We start from the raw sequence: 17,875 nt of genomic DNA on the forward strand, positions 1-17,875 counted from the left end.
ACTGTTGTTTTGAATGAAGTAGTCAAGAAACCTTTCCTCAGGGACATCCTTTCCTGTGAAAGATAGATAAAGAATGGTCTGGCTCTGCAGTACTGGTCTGGAGTGCCATTTCCAGAGGGAGGGCTGGGCTTCAAAGGAAACTAGTGACAAGTGAAAGAGAGGCCAGTGATCCTTATCCACGATTTCCCTCCCCCAACCTTCTCCTCCTCCTCCCCTCATTTGATCGTGGTCACAGTGCTGCCTGACATCTGCTGAACGCATTTGGCTCATTTCTCCCTTTCACACTTTCAAAAATAGATCCTCCTCCCTCCCAAGATGTTGTTTACACGAGGGGCTTCATAACGGATTCTAACGGAAGACACTGAAAAGGTAACTTGTCAGAGGGGGAAGAGGGTGGCTGCTGGGGGTAGGGTGTAAGTGGGAATTAAGTATGTTCAAGAAAGCGGGGCTTACAGTCCTAGACATGAAAGCGGTGAGGTCTTCCAGGGGGAAATACTATTGGAAACCAGAACTGCAAGAAAAATATGTCCATAGAGTTCAGGGTAGCCTGATAGCCTAGAGAAGGGCTCTTCAAGGATTACTGGGCATATGAATCACCTGGGATCATGTTACAGCGCAGACTCAGATTCAGTGAGTCTAGGGCAAGACCTGGGAATTGCACATCTAACATGCTCCCATGTGATGCCCAGGCTGTGGACACTTGGTACATGCTTTGAATAGTGAGGCTTTAGAGGATATAGGACAGAGGTCAGAAGAACTATGTTCTTGTCCTGGCTCTTGTTGCTCTTCAGGCCAGTTGAGTCATGGATCTCTTATGTGCCTTGTATCTAAGATTGAGCTAGTAAGAATTTCCCTATTATATATCACACAGGGGCGTTTGGAACCTATGGTTAAGCAATGTGCATTTCAAAAAGAAAAACAAAAATCACTGAGACAGCAGAAAGATGCAAGACTTCATATATAAAACATTTTTAGAGGAAAAATGTTTACAATGGCAGATGGATCACTGAACATGCAGTGCAAACTGAAGTCTTAGTAATGAAATATGGTCCAAATGTGTCTACTTTAAAAGCTAAATGCACATTTAAAGAGATCAACTTCTAAGTTTTAAAAACAGAAGTTGGAAATGATTACTTAAATTACAAAAAATCACTTCCCAAAGGATTTATCGGGTCTCTCTTTAAAAGTTTAAATTCCCCTAGGAAAACTCATATTGAATTTTATGAGATGGAAGCACGTAAACCTCTGTTGTTCTTGCACTGACAACAGAACAAACCCAAGAGATGATCTCCAACCTTTACACATCACAAACAGACTCACAAAAACCTCAAGCTCTATAGCCTTTGGAAAAATCTGAGAACCCCTAGGATCCCAGAAAGACACACAGACTTCTTGGGCTGACAGATCTGTCTTTGGGGTGAATTTTTCCATAGTTTGTTATCATTTGTCCAGAAGGATCAAATAGAAAACAAAGAGTTGAAAACTGAGTCAGGTATTATCCACCCCCACCCTCAGCTCTCCTTAATTGTTTTGTGATTGGTGGGATCTACATTCTGGGTGACTGGAAAGCAGAAGGGGAGATGTTCGTAAGTTTCCTGGCTTCCATACCATAGTATTTTCCATACTTCCTTTGGTGTTAGACAGGCATTTTAACATATTATTCCTCAGGACAACCTCTCAAGGTAGGTTGAAATTATCAAAAATTATTTGTCCCCAAGTGAAAACAGAACTCTAACCCTGCTGGTGGTTAGCATTCTGCTGTCTATGGCTGAGCTCCATCTGTTAGGAATCTCCAAATAAGGAGATGGAAAAATTTCAAGCTTACTTAAATGTGTCAGCTCTGTGCAAGTTCCAGAGCAGATTCGCTGAATCAACAGATGGGATACAAGTATTTCTTTTTCATCTCTGGTTCCTCAATGCCTTTTATTCATCAGTGTGATTTCTTGGTCACGGACACAAAGAACTTTACATTCTTAAAAACCAAATAGAAATGCTACTTTGGCCAAATGCTATAAGCCCAGTCTTAGTACTTATCTCATGTCTCCATCCTGTTAGGGGAATAGGCAGAAGGTAAGATCAATGGGCAAGATCTCTAGGTGTCAGTAAGCAAGCTTTTTGTGTTATCATGTGCTTAATAAATTAATTAGTTTTAACCTCATCTTTTTAGCCCAGGAAACTTAATCCTGTTTAGGAAGGCCATGATCTGAATGGCCCCCAAAATTTGGTTGAAAACAGCTTATTAACCTCATTGGTTTCTGTCTTGTGAGAAAACATTTCAGAGTTCTCTTTATTTTCCTAACACAGAGCTTCAGAAGTTTTGATGACATGGAAAACAGGTGGTCATGAACAATCTTTCAGATTGGCAGCCACTCAAGGCTTTCTTGCATCTGTTGTTACTTTTGGAAGTGGGTCCTCTCCATCATATTTCTAAGGCTTTTTAAAAGCATGACTAAGCTGCTTTTAGATTAATTTTGTCTTTTCTGACAGTAACATGTCTTGATTGGCACTGGTATGTCAAGGGACTGGTCCCTACTTGCCTAAATGGCACTTTTAATTTAGGTTGAGAGACTAGACTCATGTCAAACTACTGGAGGGAAAACAGACTCATTTTCTTTAGTATATGCACAAAATATTGCTGAGGTCTCTGCCTATAGAGTTGTGTATTCCAAGCATTTATTTAGAGGCTGTGAATTAAGACAGTCTCTGTTTCTTCATCTTACTTCTTATGGCTATGCAATGCTGAAATGTTAGACCAATTTTTGAAAGTTTATAACTTTTCTAAACATTTATCAAGTGAAAATCTTATCACTTATCAAGCATCTAGGATATTGCAAAACTCATTCGTTAATAGCAACTTCTTTCTTTTTTATTCTGATAACTTTCTAACTTGAGAAATACCTATAAGGCATTACCATGGTCTCAAAACACAGTGGTGTCTTTATAAAAGAACCACAGTACAATTAGACAAGAGTGCTGTTCTCAACTCTGCAAACACAGCCTGTTGTTTAAGGAAAGGTGTCTCAGTGAAAATCTAGTCTCCCAGGTAAAATACAACTCTAATTTCACTAATTTGGGTTTGAGATGGGAAGTGGATCAGCATTCATCTCATTTGGAATATTAACATTTGGCCTGCATTAGAGACAGAGTCTCAATATTTCCAAGAAATGTGTTACCATACTAAGTCTTCAGACTAGAAAACCAGATGACACTAGTAAATTATGAAGTGTACAGCAACATGGTTGTATAATAGACAAAATTGAAATCACAAGTAAAATACACATTTCTAGAAAACAGTAACAGCATTTTCAGCAAACTAATCCCCCACAGTTCTAATTCCCTTTGTCAACTAAGGAAAATGGACTACACCCTTGATTATCAAAAGAAAGAGAGAATCTCTATTAAATGAAACTTTCCTTGTCCAGAATCTCAAAGAATGTCTCAAGAAACTGAGTCAAATACTTAAAAGCACAGTATTCCATGTTTGCCATATTTCCAGTTTGCCATCAGAGAACTTTTTCTCTTTTTGCTCTCTCATGAAATTTTACCTTCCTGTTTTCAGAAGCCATTCAATTTTATTCTCAGTATTTAAGAAAAAAAAAACAGATAACTCAAGATCCCAACTTATCTCCTATACATTTAAACTGGTACCATATATCATCTTTAGGACTTAATTCTCTCACAGAAATCTGGCTAAGAAAGGCTGATTTGGTTGATTTCATAATATACAATTTAGGTTCATTTCCTAAATCCAGTTGTCTCTTTTCTTAGATACGTAGATTTTTTTCTTTGAAATCTTAGATTTCAGTATATCCTAGAAATTTCTCAAGTATGTGATTTATGGATTTGCATTTCTTTCTGATAGGGTCTTGAATGGAAGCATGTAATTCATGTAGAATTTGAATGACAATATGTAAATGGATTTTGAAAATAAGTGAAACTTCTTGGTATATTGTAACAAAAGAAAAAAAACTTGTCCCATTTTAACAGGTTGTTCTGATTATTTTTTTTTTCACTCCTAATTAAAACCTACTGAATTGAGACTGTTTTTCAGCTGTTGTCTTTTGGTAGATAGTGGTTGGAGTAATAGTCTATTCTGTAAATCTAACCTGCACCAATATTTATTCATTTTTGGGTTACTGTTAAAAGCTATTTGTGGTGGATTAAGAATATGCAGTCATCAGCCCCTGCTTTTGTTATGTCCCTTCTGATTTTTCTCATTCTAGTAAGATGCCAAAATTAATGGGAAGGACTGGTTCCTTAAAATCAAAGTCTGTTGGTAAAATACTTTTAGAAATCATTACTCACAGCAGGGTGACAGAGATCACTGATACTGAGCAGTAATCAGTTTAATCATACAGTACCTAGATATTTCTCAGTTACTTATCTATTCACTAAATACTTTCTTGAATGCCAAATATGTCCTAGATATGGTGTGAGCTCTACCTGGAGGCACAGTGGTGAACAAGGCAGATGTGGTGTCTCATCTATGAAGCTTATAGTTGAGGAATTAAAATTAAGTGCTGAAAGGAAAAGTACAGGGTGCTATAGATGAACCTAACTTTGTCTAGACAGTTAAGATCAGGTACCCAGAAAGGAGTAAGAGTTTTCATTTTCAAAAATGAAAGAGTGTAGCATTATTTTGGAACGCTTCCGAGTCTTCCTCCTGCGATAGGACACCCATATAAACACTCACACATACCAGTGTTATAAGGGTCTTAAATTAAGGATGTATATTTCTAGTAAGACATATTATAATTTTTAACCCAGTTTTCCTGGGTTAATTGCTAGTAATTGAGCTGGAACAAGCTATTGTGAGTCTTGACTATAATTCTTGACTTGAAGTCTTGACTGCATGGTATCCCAAATAAGTATTAATGATATGTAATCTTCCTATTTGTAGAGTAGCTTTAGTTTTTTTCTCTTTCTGGTCCAACACTTGATCCCCAGAACCACAAACTCCTGTGTGGCTGACAAAATTGTACAGGAATGCAGGCACCAGCAGAGCACATGTCATTCCATTTATAAGTCTATCTCATTCCAGCCCTCAGTTGAAAGGTATTTTGCTAATCTTAGAAACAACTAGAAATATGTTCATTTAATTAAAATGAGTTGTTCCTTTATATCTATTTAGTATCAAGTAATAGATACCTTGCATCCTAGTCTAAGAAATCTTTACTTTTCCTTTTAAAGAAATTCTTAGATGCAATTAACAGAAAGCCACTAATTACAAATTTCTGTCCAGTGGTATTCCTAGGTCTTAATTACAGTCTCTGACTTTGGGCTTTTCTCCACAATAAGAACAGTCAGAAACAATTACCTCTGAGGTTAGGAATACTGAAACTGGATCATTTGCTAGTTTATATAGGATATCTAAACATTTCCAAAATAATGGACACGGCATGCAGTGTAAGCTGCTCAAGTACTTTTGAGTAAAAGTTATAAAATGAAGGCCAATAGGGATGGAAACTTCTTGATTCTGCAATACTTGGTACCATCAACCAGTGGATCAAGAAAGCCAGAGAAGTCATCTTAGGTTGTTTAACTGGTTCTTCAAGGAAACTATTTAATATGGTATTCAGTGATTATCTAAAATGCGTTAAAATGTGTTAGAATTCAAGTCAGCTACCTAGAGTGAGGAAGGCAAAATGTCCTTTAGTTTCTTTTTCCAAATGCCTCCTTCTCTTCCTTCTCACTCCCAGAAACTATTGATAGAGGCAGGACAAGATTAAATACTGTTTTAATTGGTCAGCTGATGAAACACCTGCTATCCACCATAAGCAGCTTTCGTCTCTCACCCCAGAAATAAATCATTACTCACTGTATCCAACACAGAAAATACTTCCCCCCTCACCTTGTTCCACTCTCCACTGCTTTCCCCTGCCCTTCAAAGCACTTGCCACTAAGGACCTTCAACACACTAAGGGCCTTAGACTAATGAAAACCTGGGGCTGTGAGGGACCTCAGAGGTCATGTAGTCCAACCTGCCTGCCCCCATCCTGAGAGTTGCACCCAGCTGGGGCACAGACTTGCGACTTCATGAAACTAATGCCTCTTATTCTCCCTGCTCTCTCCTTTGTCCCTACAGCGCCATGGCTACTTATTCTGCCACATGTGCCAACAATAACCCTGCACAGGGCATCAACATGGCCAACAGCATTGCCAACCTGAGACTGAAGGCCAAGGAATATAGTTTACAGAGGAACCAGGTGCCAACAGTCAACTGAGGAAAAAAAATAATTAAACAGGCCTAAGAAGAAGTCAAAAACCATAAGACACCTATCCTGCTCTGTCATTTCTACATCTGCTGGAAAAAAAATAAATAAAAACAAACAAACAAACAAACAAACAAAAAAACCAGAACTAAACTATTGGGACCATGGCAGAGAAAAGCAGGAGAGGAGCAAAATGAAAAGTAGTTAACAAATGTTCCTCCTCCCTCTGGGATACCACCACCACTTGCTTCTGTGTGTGTTAATTTTGTTTTTCCTTCTATTCATATGCTTTGCTTAATATACTCTGAGCTTCTTCAGTTAAGTTCAGCCCACCCACCCCCATGATTGTATGGGTTTTAAAAGAATCGACAGCAGCCAAAGAAACCATATATGTATATATATATTCAGAATACTTGCCTATAGTCTCCTCAGTGAACCTCAGTGCCTTACCCCACCCTTCTTCCCAGTTCTCTGAACAGAAGCTCTAGGAACTTCTGAAAAGCCAAAGTCTTTCTGAAGAATTTGTGCCAGACATAATTCCTTTGCTCATTGTCTCCATCTCTGTTGGTCATGGTAAGGTTCCATCAGCTACTATGGGGTGGGGGGGTGGGAAACAAAGCAGTTGTATACAACATCTGGTCACTGGCCTGTCTAATCCAACGTGATTGGCTACATCTGGCTAATTCTAAGCTCTAAGCTCTAGATTTAAGCTCTAAGCAATAGAGGATAATATCACCTCACTACTACCCCTCACCCCTATCCAAGCAAACAGCCATCTTAAGTTAAAGATATTTGTTGTTTCTTGAGTAATTTGCTAACATAGGCTTATTTGATAGAAGACATATTTTTCACTTGAGAGAGGAAGAGACATTTCTCTAGGAAGACAAACACTAAGTTGTGAAAGGCATGGCCTACATCTCTTTGGTGCCTTAAGGGTAGTCAGATGCACACTTATATATATACTGTATATATTTATATATTATATATATATATATAAAATATTCTTGCAAGCTTGAGTTTGCAGTTTCTCAAACACTACCAAGAGCAAATTTCACACCATCATCAGTGTCCTTATTTCTACCGTGGTAAGACTTTTTATTAGGGATCTTGTTTCCTTTCTTTCTCTACACAAAATTCTCACTATGGCCACAGAGCAACTGATAAAGCAGCTGTTTGAGAACAGTTATAATTTTCACATTAGCATTTTAAATACATTAGAAACAATCGAGGCTATGAAAATGTCCTTGAGTTTGGCACCTGAACTCTGGTGAAAGGCTGATACATACTAAACTAGCATGAGAATTAGACTTAGCAGAGGAAAAGCCATTTAGTTATCTGTCCTTTTCCCACTCAACAGGAATAGGAAAGATACATGATTCAGTGAAATACTTAAAGGTTTATCTAAATTCTAAGAATCTGAAAGGCAATTGTTGGCTATTTGTGTCTTCTAATCTATTGACATAAAGTTTAGTATCTAGGACTGATCTTTTGTTTCTTTCTCTTTGTTTCCACCCACGCTTTTGTAACTTGTCAGGTAGACATGACCAAACCACATTCTCATGCCGTGCCTTGGTTTACCTTTTTTTTTGTAAAATGGGTTTAACAATACTTACCTACCTCACAGGGGTGTTGTGAGGCTCTAATCATTTGCTCCTTTATTCTTTCCTGTATTCTCTGTATGTCCAGCACTTTGTAGCCATGGGAGGGAAGGGACTATGAAAGTAAATGATGTTAATAGAGGGCTATGGTACCCAGAAGCCTTGTTTTCTAGCAAGGAGAAGCTACCTTGCTGTAAATACTTATAACCTTGCATTTGGAAATGAGAAATAGGCTTATATTTGCAGACCTCTCAAAAAATCACATCATTTGACCAAAAAATAACTTGAGACACACAGAACAGACATCTCTTTGACTTATATTTTCATCTTGACCAACTTGGATTTATAATAATTTTTTAAATTAGTTGAAAAGCTTTAGATTGATTTTGGCCAAATATGCCAACTGTGAGTAACAGGCAAGGATTTGGGATTTAAGGTGCACTTTCAGTACACATTCGTGATTTTCCCTGGCATATCAGATTGAACTAATGGTGGTATTTTCAGTCAAACAGTCATCGATCTGGAAATGTATTACCAATGTTGATTCTAAACTTCTTTTAATAAGAAGGAAGCCCATCTTATATGCATTTTGCTTTCATCAACTGATTTCCTCTTCTTTTAACATACTATTAAGTCATTTCTTACTGAATGGTTTATGTAGGCTGGCCGAACAACACACATTACTGCTTCCTAAAGTATTCTTCAACTAATTCTCTTGTCCCACTAGCTGCCGTGGATTATCAAGTTTTTATCCTAGTAGATCAAAACATTCTTTGTGAAAAGAGTGCAGTCCAAGAAACTAGTGAACCTTTGGGGAGAACAACTAAGAGAAGGTTTGGGGTGTATAGTGCAGGGAAGAGACATCACAGGTGAAAAGACTTTGCTAAAAATGGGGGGAGTCTTAGAAGAGGGAGTAAAGAGGTAGAGGATCATGTAAAACAAGGTCATTTGAAACTTTTGTCCTGACATTCATTTTGAGTGGTGAAGAGAAAAGCCTGAACCCCCATAACCCCAGTGCTGGATGAAATTAGGCAGTGCCTGGGCAAGTGCTTGCTGTCCAGGAATATCATAGAATAATCAATGCTGTCAGCCATAGGAGCTTTTATTGCTAGTCAATCAATATCACAAACATCGACTATATAAGGATCTGATGGAGAAATGTACACAGGGTACCAGCACTCAATTTTGTTCATTCATTATTGATTTTAAAAAAATAGAAGTTTCATATGTGATTTGAAAGAACAGCATGCTGGCTCCTAAACCAGGTGTGAGAGGGCCTCAGGTCCATGAAGTTCAAAGGCATATCCCTGTTCTTCATCATCTATACCCAGATAACAGATGAATACATGCCAACCGTCTGTGTTCCCAGTCCCTCCCCAAACAAGACACTGATTTGTAGAGTACTCGGCAGGTTAAATCAAGCTGGAAGAGGTGACTGGATAAAAAAGGGAATGACATTTAGGGTATAAAGATCTCATAAGAAATGTAATATGTAAATTATATCTTGCTTTATGATGTAAAATATACATTGTTTGCGCTAGAATAGAAGTGATTCCTTTTCAATAAAAAGAAAGAAGGATATGACTATGTCTGCTGAGTCTGATGGTTCTTTTCCCTTTGAAATTTAAAAACAGATCTGCTAAGATCTAAGACTGCATTCAGAAAAAAAGTGAAGGTAAGAGGAATTTCTGAACAAGAGAACTTCTTAGAGTATAATAATATTTTCTACATATTTTGTTTGTTTCCCACAGACAAAGACAACAGTGAGATAAGGTGGGGGCATTTTTTAGTAGAATGGGTAAGTGTAGAGTGAACCTTTAAGGAGAGTTTTGCTATTTCTCACCCACCCCTTTAGTATCCACAATAATGTACATCATTAGACAAAACAGATTCAGTTCAGTCAGCTCAGTCGCTCAGTCGTGTCCGACTCTTTGCGACCCCAGGAATCGCAGCACGCCAGGCCTCCCTGTCCATCACCAACTCCCGGAGTTCACCCAGACTAATGACAGCCTTTTCTTTTAGAAAAAAGAAGTAACAAAGTAAAATTCTTAAGCACCTATTGTTACAGTATTGTGTAGTAAGTAGGGGAGGAGGTGGTAGAAAAGTGAAATAGGAAAATAGTTCTTTTTCATACAAATTAAAGTAAATCTGATTTAAATGGCAACTATAGCATGAACAAATTTATGCAATAGAAAGTGAAGTCGCATCCGACTCTTTGTGACCCCGTTGACTGTAGCCTACCAGGCTTCTCTGTCCATAGGATTTTCCAGGCAAAAGTGCCAGAGTAGGTTGCCATTTCCTTCGCTAGGGGATCTTCCCAACCCAGAGATCGAACCCAGGTCTCCAGCATTGCAGGCAGACGCTTTACCCTCTGAGCCATCAGGGAAGCCTATAGTTCAAGACAGTAAATGTGTCCAAGAAATAAAACAGATGGGAGTTCAGAAAAGGAAGCAAGAAAACACTGAGCTGAAATGGGAGAGAGTTTCACTGAAGAACTGGCACTTGAGTTTCATCAGCAGGGATCTGGGCAGGAGAAGGGGAGGCAATGGATTTCAGGTGGGAGGAGTGGTACAGAAGAAAGGGTGAAGGGAGGGATACAAGAATGAGGAATTTGTGTTCCAGGACCATGGCAAGATGGGCCTAGAAGGGATGGAGAGCTTATTTTGAAGCAGAGTAGAAGAAAACACTGAAGATTGAAGTTGATTCTTCATCTTGCAATGTATTATGTGTCAAAGGAGTATGGATTTTTCCTCAGGCCATCGAGATTGATTGAAAGTTAGCAGGATTGTTGTGGTAAAAGGATGGAGATGAACTAGAGCAGAACAGAAACTGGAAGCAGAACAGATAGAAGAGGAACAGAAAACAAAGGATGCATAGGAAACATCTTGCAAGGAAAAAATCAGCAGAACTTTATGATGGGAGAAAGAGACTGGAGTCAAAGTAACCCTGATTTGAAACCTGGGCACGGCAGGGCGGATGAATCACTGACAAAAGTCAACAAAAACAGGAGAGGGCCAATAACAGGAGAAAGATATATTGCACTCTAAGGACTTCCCTGCTAGTCCAGTGGTTAAGGCTGGATGCTTTCACTGTGGGGGGCATGAGTTTGGTCCCTAGTCAGGGATCTAAGATGCCACATGCGGCATGGCATGGCCAAAAAAAGAAAAACCTGAAATGTAAGTGTTCAGTAAGTGAAGAAGTAGGGCTTAGAACTGAGGTCAAGGGTGGAGACAGAAATTTGGGATTCATCTTTAAGGAAGTGACACCTTGAGGTATAAGTATGAATAATTCTTTGAGAATAAAGTGTATCATTGTGACTCAAATAATTATTTCAGTAAGTGCCTTTTGGAAGTAATTAGCCCAGGGAGAAAGACAGGACTTTGAAAAACACTTTCAATTAGGAAAAGAGCTACTGAAGGCAATTTACAAGGAGCTTTTCAAGAAATAGGGGAGAGCTCAGCTTCTTTGTTATCTCAGATTTAAGAAAAGAGAAGTTTTTAAAAAGAAGGGAATCACATTTCTCTAATAATTAACAATGTTGAACATCTTGTCATGTGCCTCTTGGCCATCCATATATCTTCTTTGGAGAAATGCCTTCTGCCTATTTTTTGACTGGGTTGTTTGTTTTGGTGCTGTTAAGCACCATGAGCTGTTTATAAATTTTGAAGATATCACCTCACACCAGTCAAAACAGCTATCATCATAAAAAAAAAAAAATCCACAAACAATAAATGCTGGAGAAAGTGTAGAGAGAAGGGAACTCTCCTACACTGTTGGTGGGAATGTAAATTGGAGAACAAGATTGAGGTTCCTTTAAAAATTAAAAATAGAGCTACCTTCAGTTCAGTTCAGTCGCTCAGTCGTGTCCAACTCTTTGCGACCCCATGAATCGCAGCATGCCAGGCCTCCCTGTCCATCACCAACTCCCGGAGTTCACTCAGACTCACGTCCATCGAGTCAGTGATGCCATCCAGCCATCTCATCCTCTGTTGTCCCCTTCTCCTCCTGCCCCCAATCCCTCCCAGCATCAGAGTCTTTTCCAATGAGTCAACTCTTCGCATGAGGTGGCCAAAGTACTGGAGTTTCAGCTTCAGCATCATTCCTTCCAAAGAAATCCCAGGGCTGATCTCCTTCAGAATGGACTGGTTGGATCTCCTTGCAGTCCAAGGGACTCTCAAGAGTCTTCTCCAACACCACAGTTCAAAAGCATCAATTCTTCGGCGCTCAGCCTTCTTCACAGTCCAGCTCTCACATCCATACATGACCACAGGAAAAACCATAGCCTTGACTAGACGGACCTTTGTTGGCAAAGTAATGTCTCTGCTTTTGAATATGCTATCTAAGTTGGTCATAACTTTCCTTCCAAGGAGTAAGCATCTTTTAATTTCATGGCTGCAGTCACCATCTGCAGTGATTTTGGAGCCCAGAAAAATAAAGTCTGACACTGTTTCCCCATCTATTTCCCATGAAGTGATGGGACTGGATGCCATGATCTTCGTTTTCTGAATGTTGAGCTTTAAGCCAACTTTTTCACTCTCCACTTTCACTTTCATCAAGAGGCTTTTTAGTTCCTCTTCACTTTCTGCCATAACTCTGTAATCCCACACCTGGGCATATATCCAGAGACAAACATAATCTGAAGGGATACATGCACCCAAATGTTCACATGCACCCAAATTGCAGCACTGATCACAATGGCTAAGACATGGAAGCAAGCTATGTGTCCATTGACAGAGGAATGGATAAAGAAGATGTGGTACATACATCTAATACTAGCCATTAAAAAGAATGAAATAACGCCATTTGCAGCAACATGGATGGACCTAGAGATTGTCATACTAAGTGAAGTTAAGTCAGAGAGAGAAGGAGAAATATTGTATGACATCCCTTGTATGTGGAACCTAAAAAGAAATGACACAAATGAACTTACTTACAAAGCAGAAGGAAACTCACAGACTTAGAGAACAAATTTATGGTCACCACGGGGGAAAATAGCGGGAAGGAATAGTTAGAGAGTTTGGGATGGATGTGTACACATTGCTGTATTTAAAATGGATAACCAGCAAGGACCTACTATACAGCATATGAAACTCTGCTCAATACTATGTAGCAGCCTGGATGGGAGGGGAGTTTGAGGGAGAATGGATACATGCATATGTATGGCTGAGTCCCTTCACTGTTCACCTGAAACTATTACAACATTATTAATTGGCTATATCCCAACACAAAATAAAAAGTTTTTAAAAATAAGTAAAAAGAAGGGAATTCTCAATATACTCAAATGCTGTAGAGCAGACCAGCTAATTGGAGATTGAGAAAAGGCCCTTGGATTAGTGATTTTCTGGAGTACAGAGTACTTGAGTGCTGGAAGAAGGTACATTGTGGCAAGTTATGGTAAGAATAAGTGCTTGATAAAAATGGAAGCAGTGGTTGTATACCAGAGGCCCCCAAGCCCCAGGCCTTGGACTGGTATAGGTCCATGACCTGTTAGGAACAAGGTGTCATGGCAGGAGGTGAGCGGCAGGCGAGCAAGTGAAGCTTCATCTGTATTTACAGCTGCTCCCCATTGCTTGCATTACTGCCTGAGCTCTGTCTCCTGTCAGATCAGTGATGGCATTAGATTCTCATGGGAGCGGAACTCTACTGTGAACTGTGTACGTGAGGGATCTAGGTTGCATGCTCCTTATGAGAATCTAATGCCTGATAATCTGATTCCGCACTGTGGTGAGCTGTATAAGTATTTCATGTAATAATAATAAAGTACACAATGAATATAATGCACTTGAACCATCCCCACCCTGCCCTGGTCTGTGAAAAAAACTGTCTTCCACAAAACTGGTCCCTGATGCCAAAAATGTTGGGGACCACTGCTATAGATCACTTGCTTGAGATTTTTGACATTGAAAGTGTATTAATAAGAATCCTTTCAGTGGCAGGTGGCAGAAGCCTATCGAACTAGTTCAAATTACTTAGAGCTTTACTTAAAGGACACTAGGGTTGCCTACTGAACCCAGAGAAATACTGCTGGAGCCAGAGTAGCTCTTGAGATCCCAAACACTGGAATGAGGCCCATACCCTTAGGCCTAGCAAGATCCATACACCTTGCTCTGGGTCTCAGCAGCACTCCTCTGACTGCACAAAGAATCTATGGGGCCAGATGAATGTGCCCACCTGGATTCTGTATCTCTCATTGGAGACCATCCTTCATGCACTTGGGGTTTAGAAATCCCTTTCCAAATGATCTGGAATCCACTTTCAAGGTTTCCATTAGCCTCTTTTCCTGGGATGACTATTTGTGGGGGTTGGGGTAGATAGGTGGTCCTCGGATATGCATGCTGCAGTTATTCCCAGGTGGCTCAGTGGTGAAGAATCCACCTGCCAATGCAGGAGATGCAAGAGACGCAGGTTCGATCCCTGGTTTGGGAAGATTCCCTGGAGTAGGAAATGACAAGCTGCTCCAGTATTCTTGCCTGGAAAATTTCTTGGACAGAAGAGCCTGGCAGGTTACAGTCCATGGGGTCACAAAAGAGTTGGACACAACTTAGCGACTAAAGAACAACAATGCATGTCTACTTTTGGTGCAGGATGGGGCTGGGTGAGAAGAGAAGTGGGTAGGCTACAGGCTGCAGTCTAAGGCCTGGCCAGAGGCTCTCTACACTCCCATGTTCTGGAAAGGAACTACAAAGCAAACAGCCTGAGAATTCAGAATGAGAACCTGGCTTTTCCTGTCACTATAAATGGGTTCATTAATGGAGGAGGGTGGAATGTAATTTGTTTAACAGTTTGTTAGCTTAATTTATAATGTTAGTGTCTGGATGTGAATATGCAGGCCTTTATTTGTTCTCTAGCCTGAGTATGGCTCTAGCATCCCCATGGATGAGCCACCAGGCTTGGCTGCCTTTTGATTTAATTTCTGGAGATTACATTAACTAGAAATCAGTGCCAGAAAGCTTTCTGAGTCATAAATCTTCAATATGAACCCATTCTGGCCCCACATTTTTTTTCTCTCTTAGAAATTGGACTCAGACCTCTGTGCATCTGTAGGACCTCAGCTTGAAGGCTTCTTTCAAATCTTCCTTGGAACAGGGTGACAGGAGAGTTTTGAACAGAGTTTATCTGTCCTGTGGTGGCTCAGATGGTAAAGAGTCTGCCTGCAATGTGGAAGACCCGAGTTCAGTCTCTGGGGTGGGAAGATCTCCTGGAGAAGGAAATGGCAATCCACTCCAGTAAATTTGCCAGGAAAATACCATGGACGGAGGAGCCTGGCAGGCTACAGCCCATAGGGTCTCAAAGAGTCGGACACAACTGAGCAATTTCATTTTCACTTTATCTGTCCCCTATCAGTCAGCATACCAATTTATTGTGGTTTACCTGGGTTGTGGTTTACATTATGCTTGTGGGGAGACAGAACAGCAGAAAGGTTTGAGAAGGGGCCGAGAAGGAAGATTTCAGTTATTGCTTTAGTTCCTCTTAAGCCCCAGTACTTTCCATTGTGTCTCCTTGTGTTTCAAACTTCTTTACTTGACAAGGGGGGATTTCTGTTGCAATTCAGAGTTTTCTATGGTCTGACCCTTGGAGTCTTGCAGACCTGGCAATGGGTTGAAATCCTCCCTGTTGCACAGAATACCTCAGGTCATTTAGTTTTAGATTTGAAGGCCTGTAATACTCATTTCTATATTGTCAGGTGCACTTTAGTTGCAAGTGGCAGAAACCCAAGTGAAATTAGGTTGAGGTGGTTTAAATAGGGTGTTTATTAGCTGGATTTGGAGGTAGATCAGAGGAAGAAAGAAGGAGTCAAGGGAATCAAGGTAGCTCTGAGAAGCTCAGTCACTAGAACTGAGACTTGACATCACCAGAACCCTCTGTCTGTGTCTCATCTCTGCAGGCAAGTTTTCTCCATGGAGTAAGGAAAGTGGCTGCTGGCAGAGGAGACTTGCATCCTTTCAGCTTAGAAGAAAGATCTGAGAAACCATCTCCTGTTATAAATATCCTGGGAGATAACTTTAATGTCCTGGTTTGGTTTATGCACACTCATGATCCAATCACTGAACCCTAGGGGTGGAGATGTACTAAGTGTCTAGACCAGTGGTGTGTGCCTTTTTCAGGCACCACTTGAGCACCAGTGCAATGCCTCTTGTCCTCACTTCTACATCTAGTCAGTACTGAAACACTCAATCCTCAGTATATTTCCAGAGTCTTGTAGATAGCACATCAACTAAACCAATGTATAAATGCTCCCCACTTTGATTTTCAGACATACCAACTTTGGACATCAGTCCCGAGTGATGGTGGCTACCTTGATAATGAACCCTTGCATTGGTTTTCCATTTTCATCCTTTTATTCCCTCAGCTCCTCAATCCTGCTCCCTGTGACCATTTTCCAAATAAACCATCTGCATGTCAGCCATTACCTCCATCTGTGCTTTTCTGGGGAGAGGATGGGAGAAGGTCTCTGAGTAACATGGAACTTTATCTCTTTTGCCAGGGGGCATCCTCTCCAAAACTTGGATTGAGTACTGGGAACCTGTTGTTACCAGAAGAAAGAGAGAATGAAATGAAATGTAGGCAGATAAAAATAACATAGGTTCTCCAGATCGAGGAGGAGAAAAGAACACTTTTGACTGTCAATTGTTTTCCATCTCAATTGATATTGACTTGCTTCTTGCTGACGTTGACAAATGCTTGCTGCAAATACGTCAATTAAAACTGTACCAATTCCTTTCTTCATTCTTGTTGAAGAGACAACTAGCATTTCAACCAAGTCCGTTTACTCTTCTTTCTGGGCACACGGATAGGTTTCATTCCCTAGCATCCTTTGCAGGTAGGTGTGGTCTTGTGACACCTCCCAGACAATGGAATGTGAGCAGCAGTGGTATTTGACAGTTTTGATCCTGGCTCATAATTCCGAACTGCGTTTTCCCTTGCTCTTTCTTCCCTGTGGCTGAGTGCTAAGACAGCATCCAATCAACTTTGGGAGCCACATTTTAAGGATGGTAAAGCAACAGTCAACCTGGGACTGGAAATGTGACTTCAGGAAGAAAAGTTGCAACTCTTGTACCCTGGGAACAGTCTGGAGTATTATATGGTGGAGAAAATAAAGTTCTATTCTGTCAATCCATGTCATGACAAAGTCTATTTGTTAACTGCAACTCAGCCCAACCTAAAACCTCCTTTTCCTTTCTTTTCCCTTCTTCCTTCACTATCATGTGCATTTCAAGATCCTTGTAACTCACAGACATATGAGTTACACATAAGCATATGGAAGAATGTGTTTGAATATTATAGTATATGGTTTTGTAGCATCTTGTGCCCTTTGTATAATACATAATTAACTGAATGTTGTAGTAAATAAATACACTAAATAACACTTTCAATAAATTAGTGCCTGACACTGTAGAGTTACTGGAAAATATGTCAACATGTTATTCTACTTTTTAAAAAGGCAGCATTCCTGAAAGTAAGAATGCCAGGTCATCTACAAACTGAAGACATCTGAAAACTATTTATTAAAGTCACATATTTATCTGCTTAGTGACACTCAGTTACTCAGAGGTAAAATAAGGCTAGAAATCCTGGACAGCTAGAGAAACTCACATATGTGCACAGGAAGGCATGAATAGAAATGTTCATCATAGCACAGCTTGCAATAATAAAATATTGGAAACAAACGAGATGTCTGTCAAAGACAGAATAAACAAACTGTGATATATTCATACAATGGTATACTATTCAGAAATAAAAAATGAATAAATGAGAAATGGCTACATACCTCTAGTTGGAGACCTCTCAGAAACATCACTTTGAGAAGAAAAAAATAAATTGTAGGGATATATGACACTATTTATATAAAGTTTAAAAATAGATAATAAAATTATATATTATTTATAAACACATGTGTATGTGGTGAAACACACATACATATAAATAAAAAATGAAAAATAACTTCAAAATACTAATTCTGAAAAAAGCAATTTCTGAGTAAGGAGGTAGGGGACAGAATCTGAAGAAGCACACTAGGTGCTTCAAATAAATCTGAACTATTTCATTTCCTTAAAAAATATGAGA

At 39.7% G+C, this 17,875-nt stretch overlaps 1 protein-coding gene across 3 annotated transcripts in view; it reads left to right on the forward strand.

Moving 5' to 3' along the window:
• PRRX1 (paired related homeobox 1) overlaps window positions 1–16,924 on the forward strand; it is an 85,074-nt gene extending 68,150 nt beyond the window's left edge. Inside the window, exons 4-5 of one of the 3 annotated variants that reach the window (XM_061382583.1) lie at window positions 298–369; window positions 16,296–16,924. In XM_061382583.1, coding sequence (XP_061238567.1) covers window positions 298–352 — 55 coding nt within the window. In that variant the 3' untranslated portion in view covers window positions 353–369; window positions 16,296–16,924. Of the gene's footprint in view, window positions 1–297; window positions 370–6,085; window positions 9,395–16,295 lie in introns of those variants that run through there. The other 2 variants (XM_061382581.1, XM_061382580.1) reach the window with 2 other exon arrangements.
• Window positions 16,925–17,875: the final 951 nt, after the last annotated feature.

This window comes from Bos javanicus, chromosome 16, assembly GCF_032452875.1.
Source record: "Bos javanicus breed banteng chromosome 16, ARS-OSU_banteng_1.0, whole genome shotgun sequence".
NCBI lineage: Eukaryota > Metazoa > Chordata > Mammalia > Artiodactyla > Bovidae > Bos > Bos javanicus.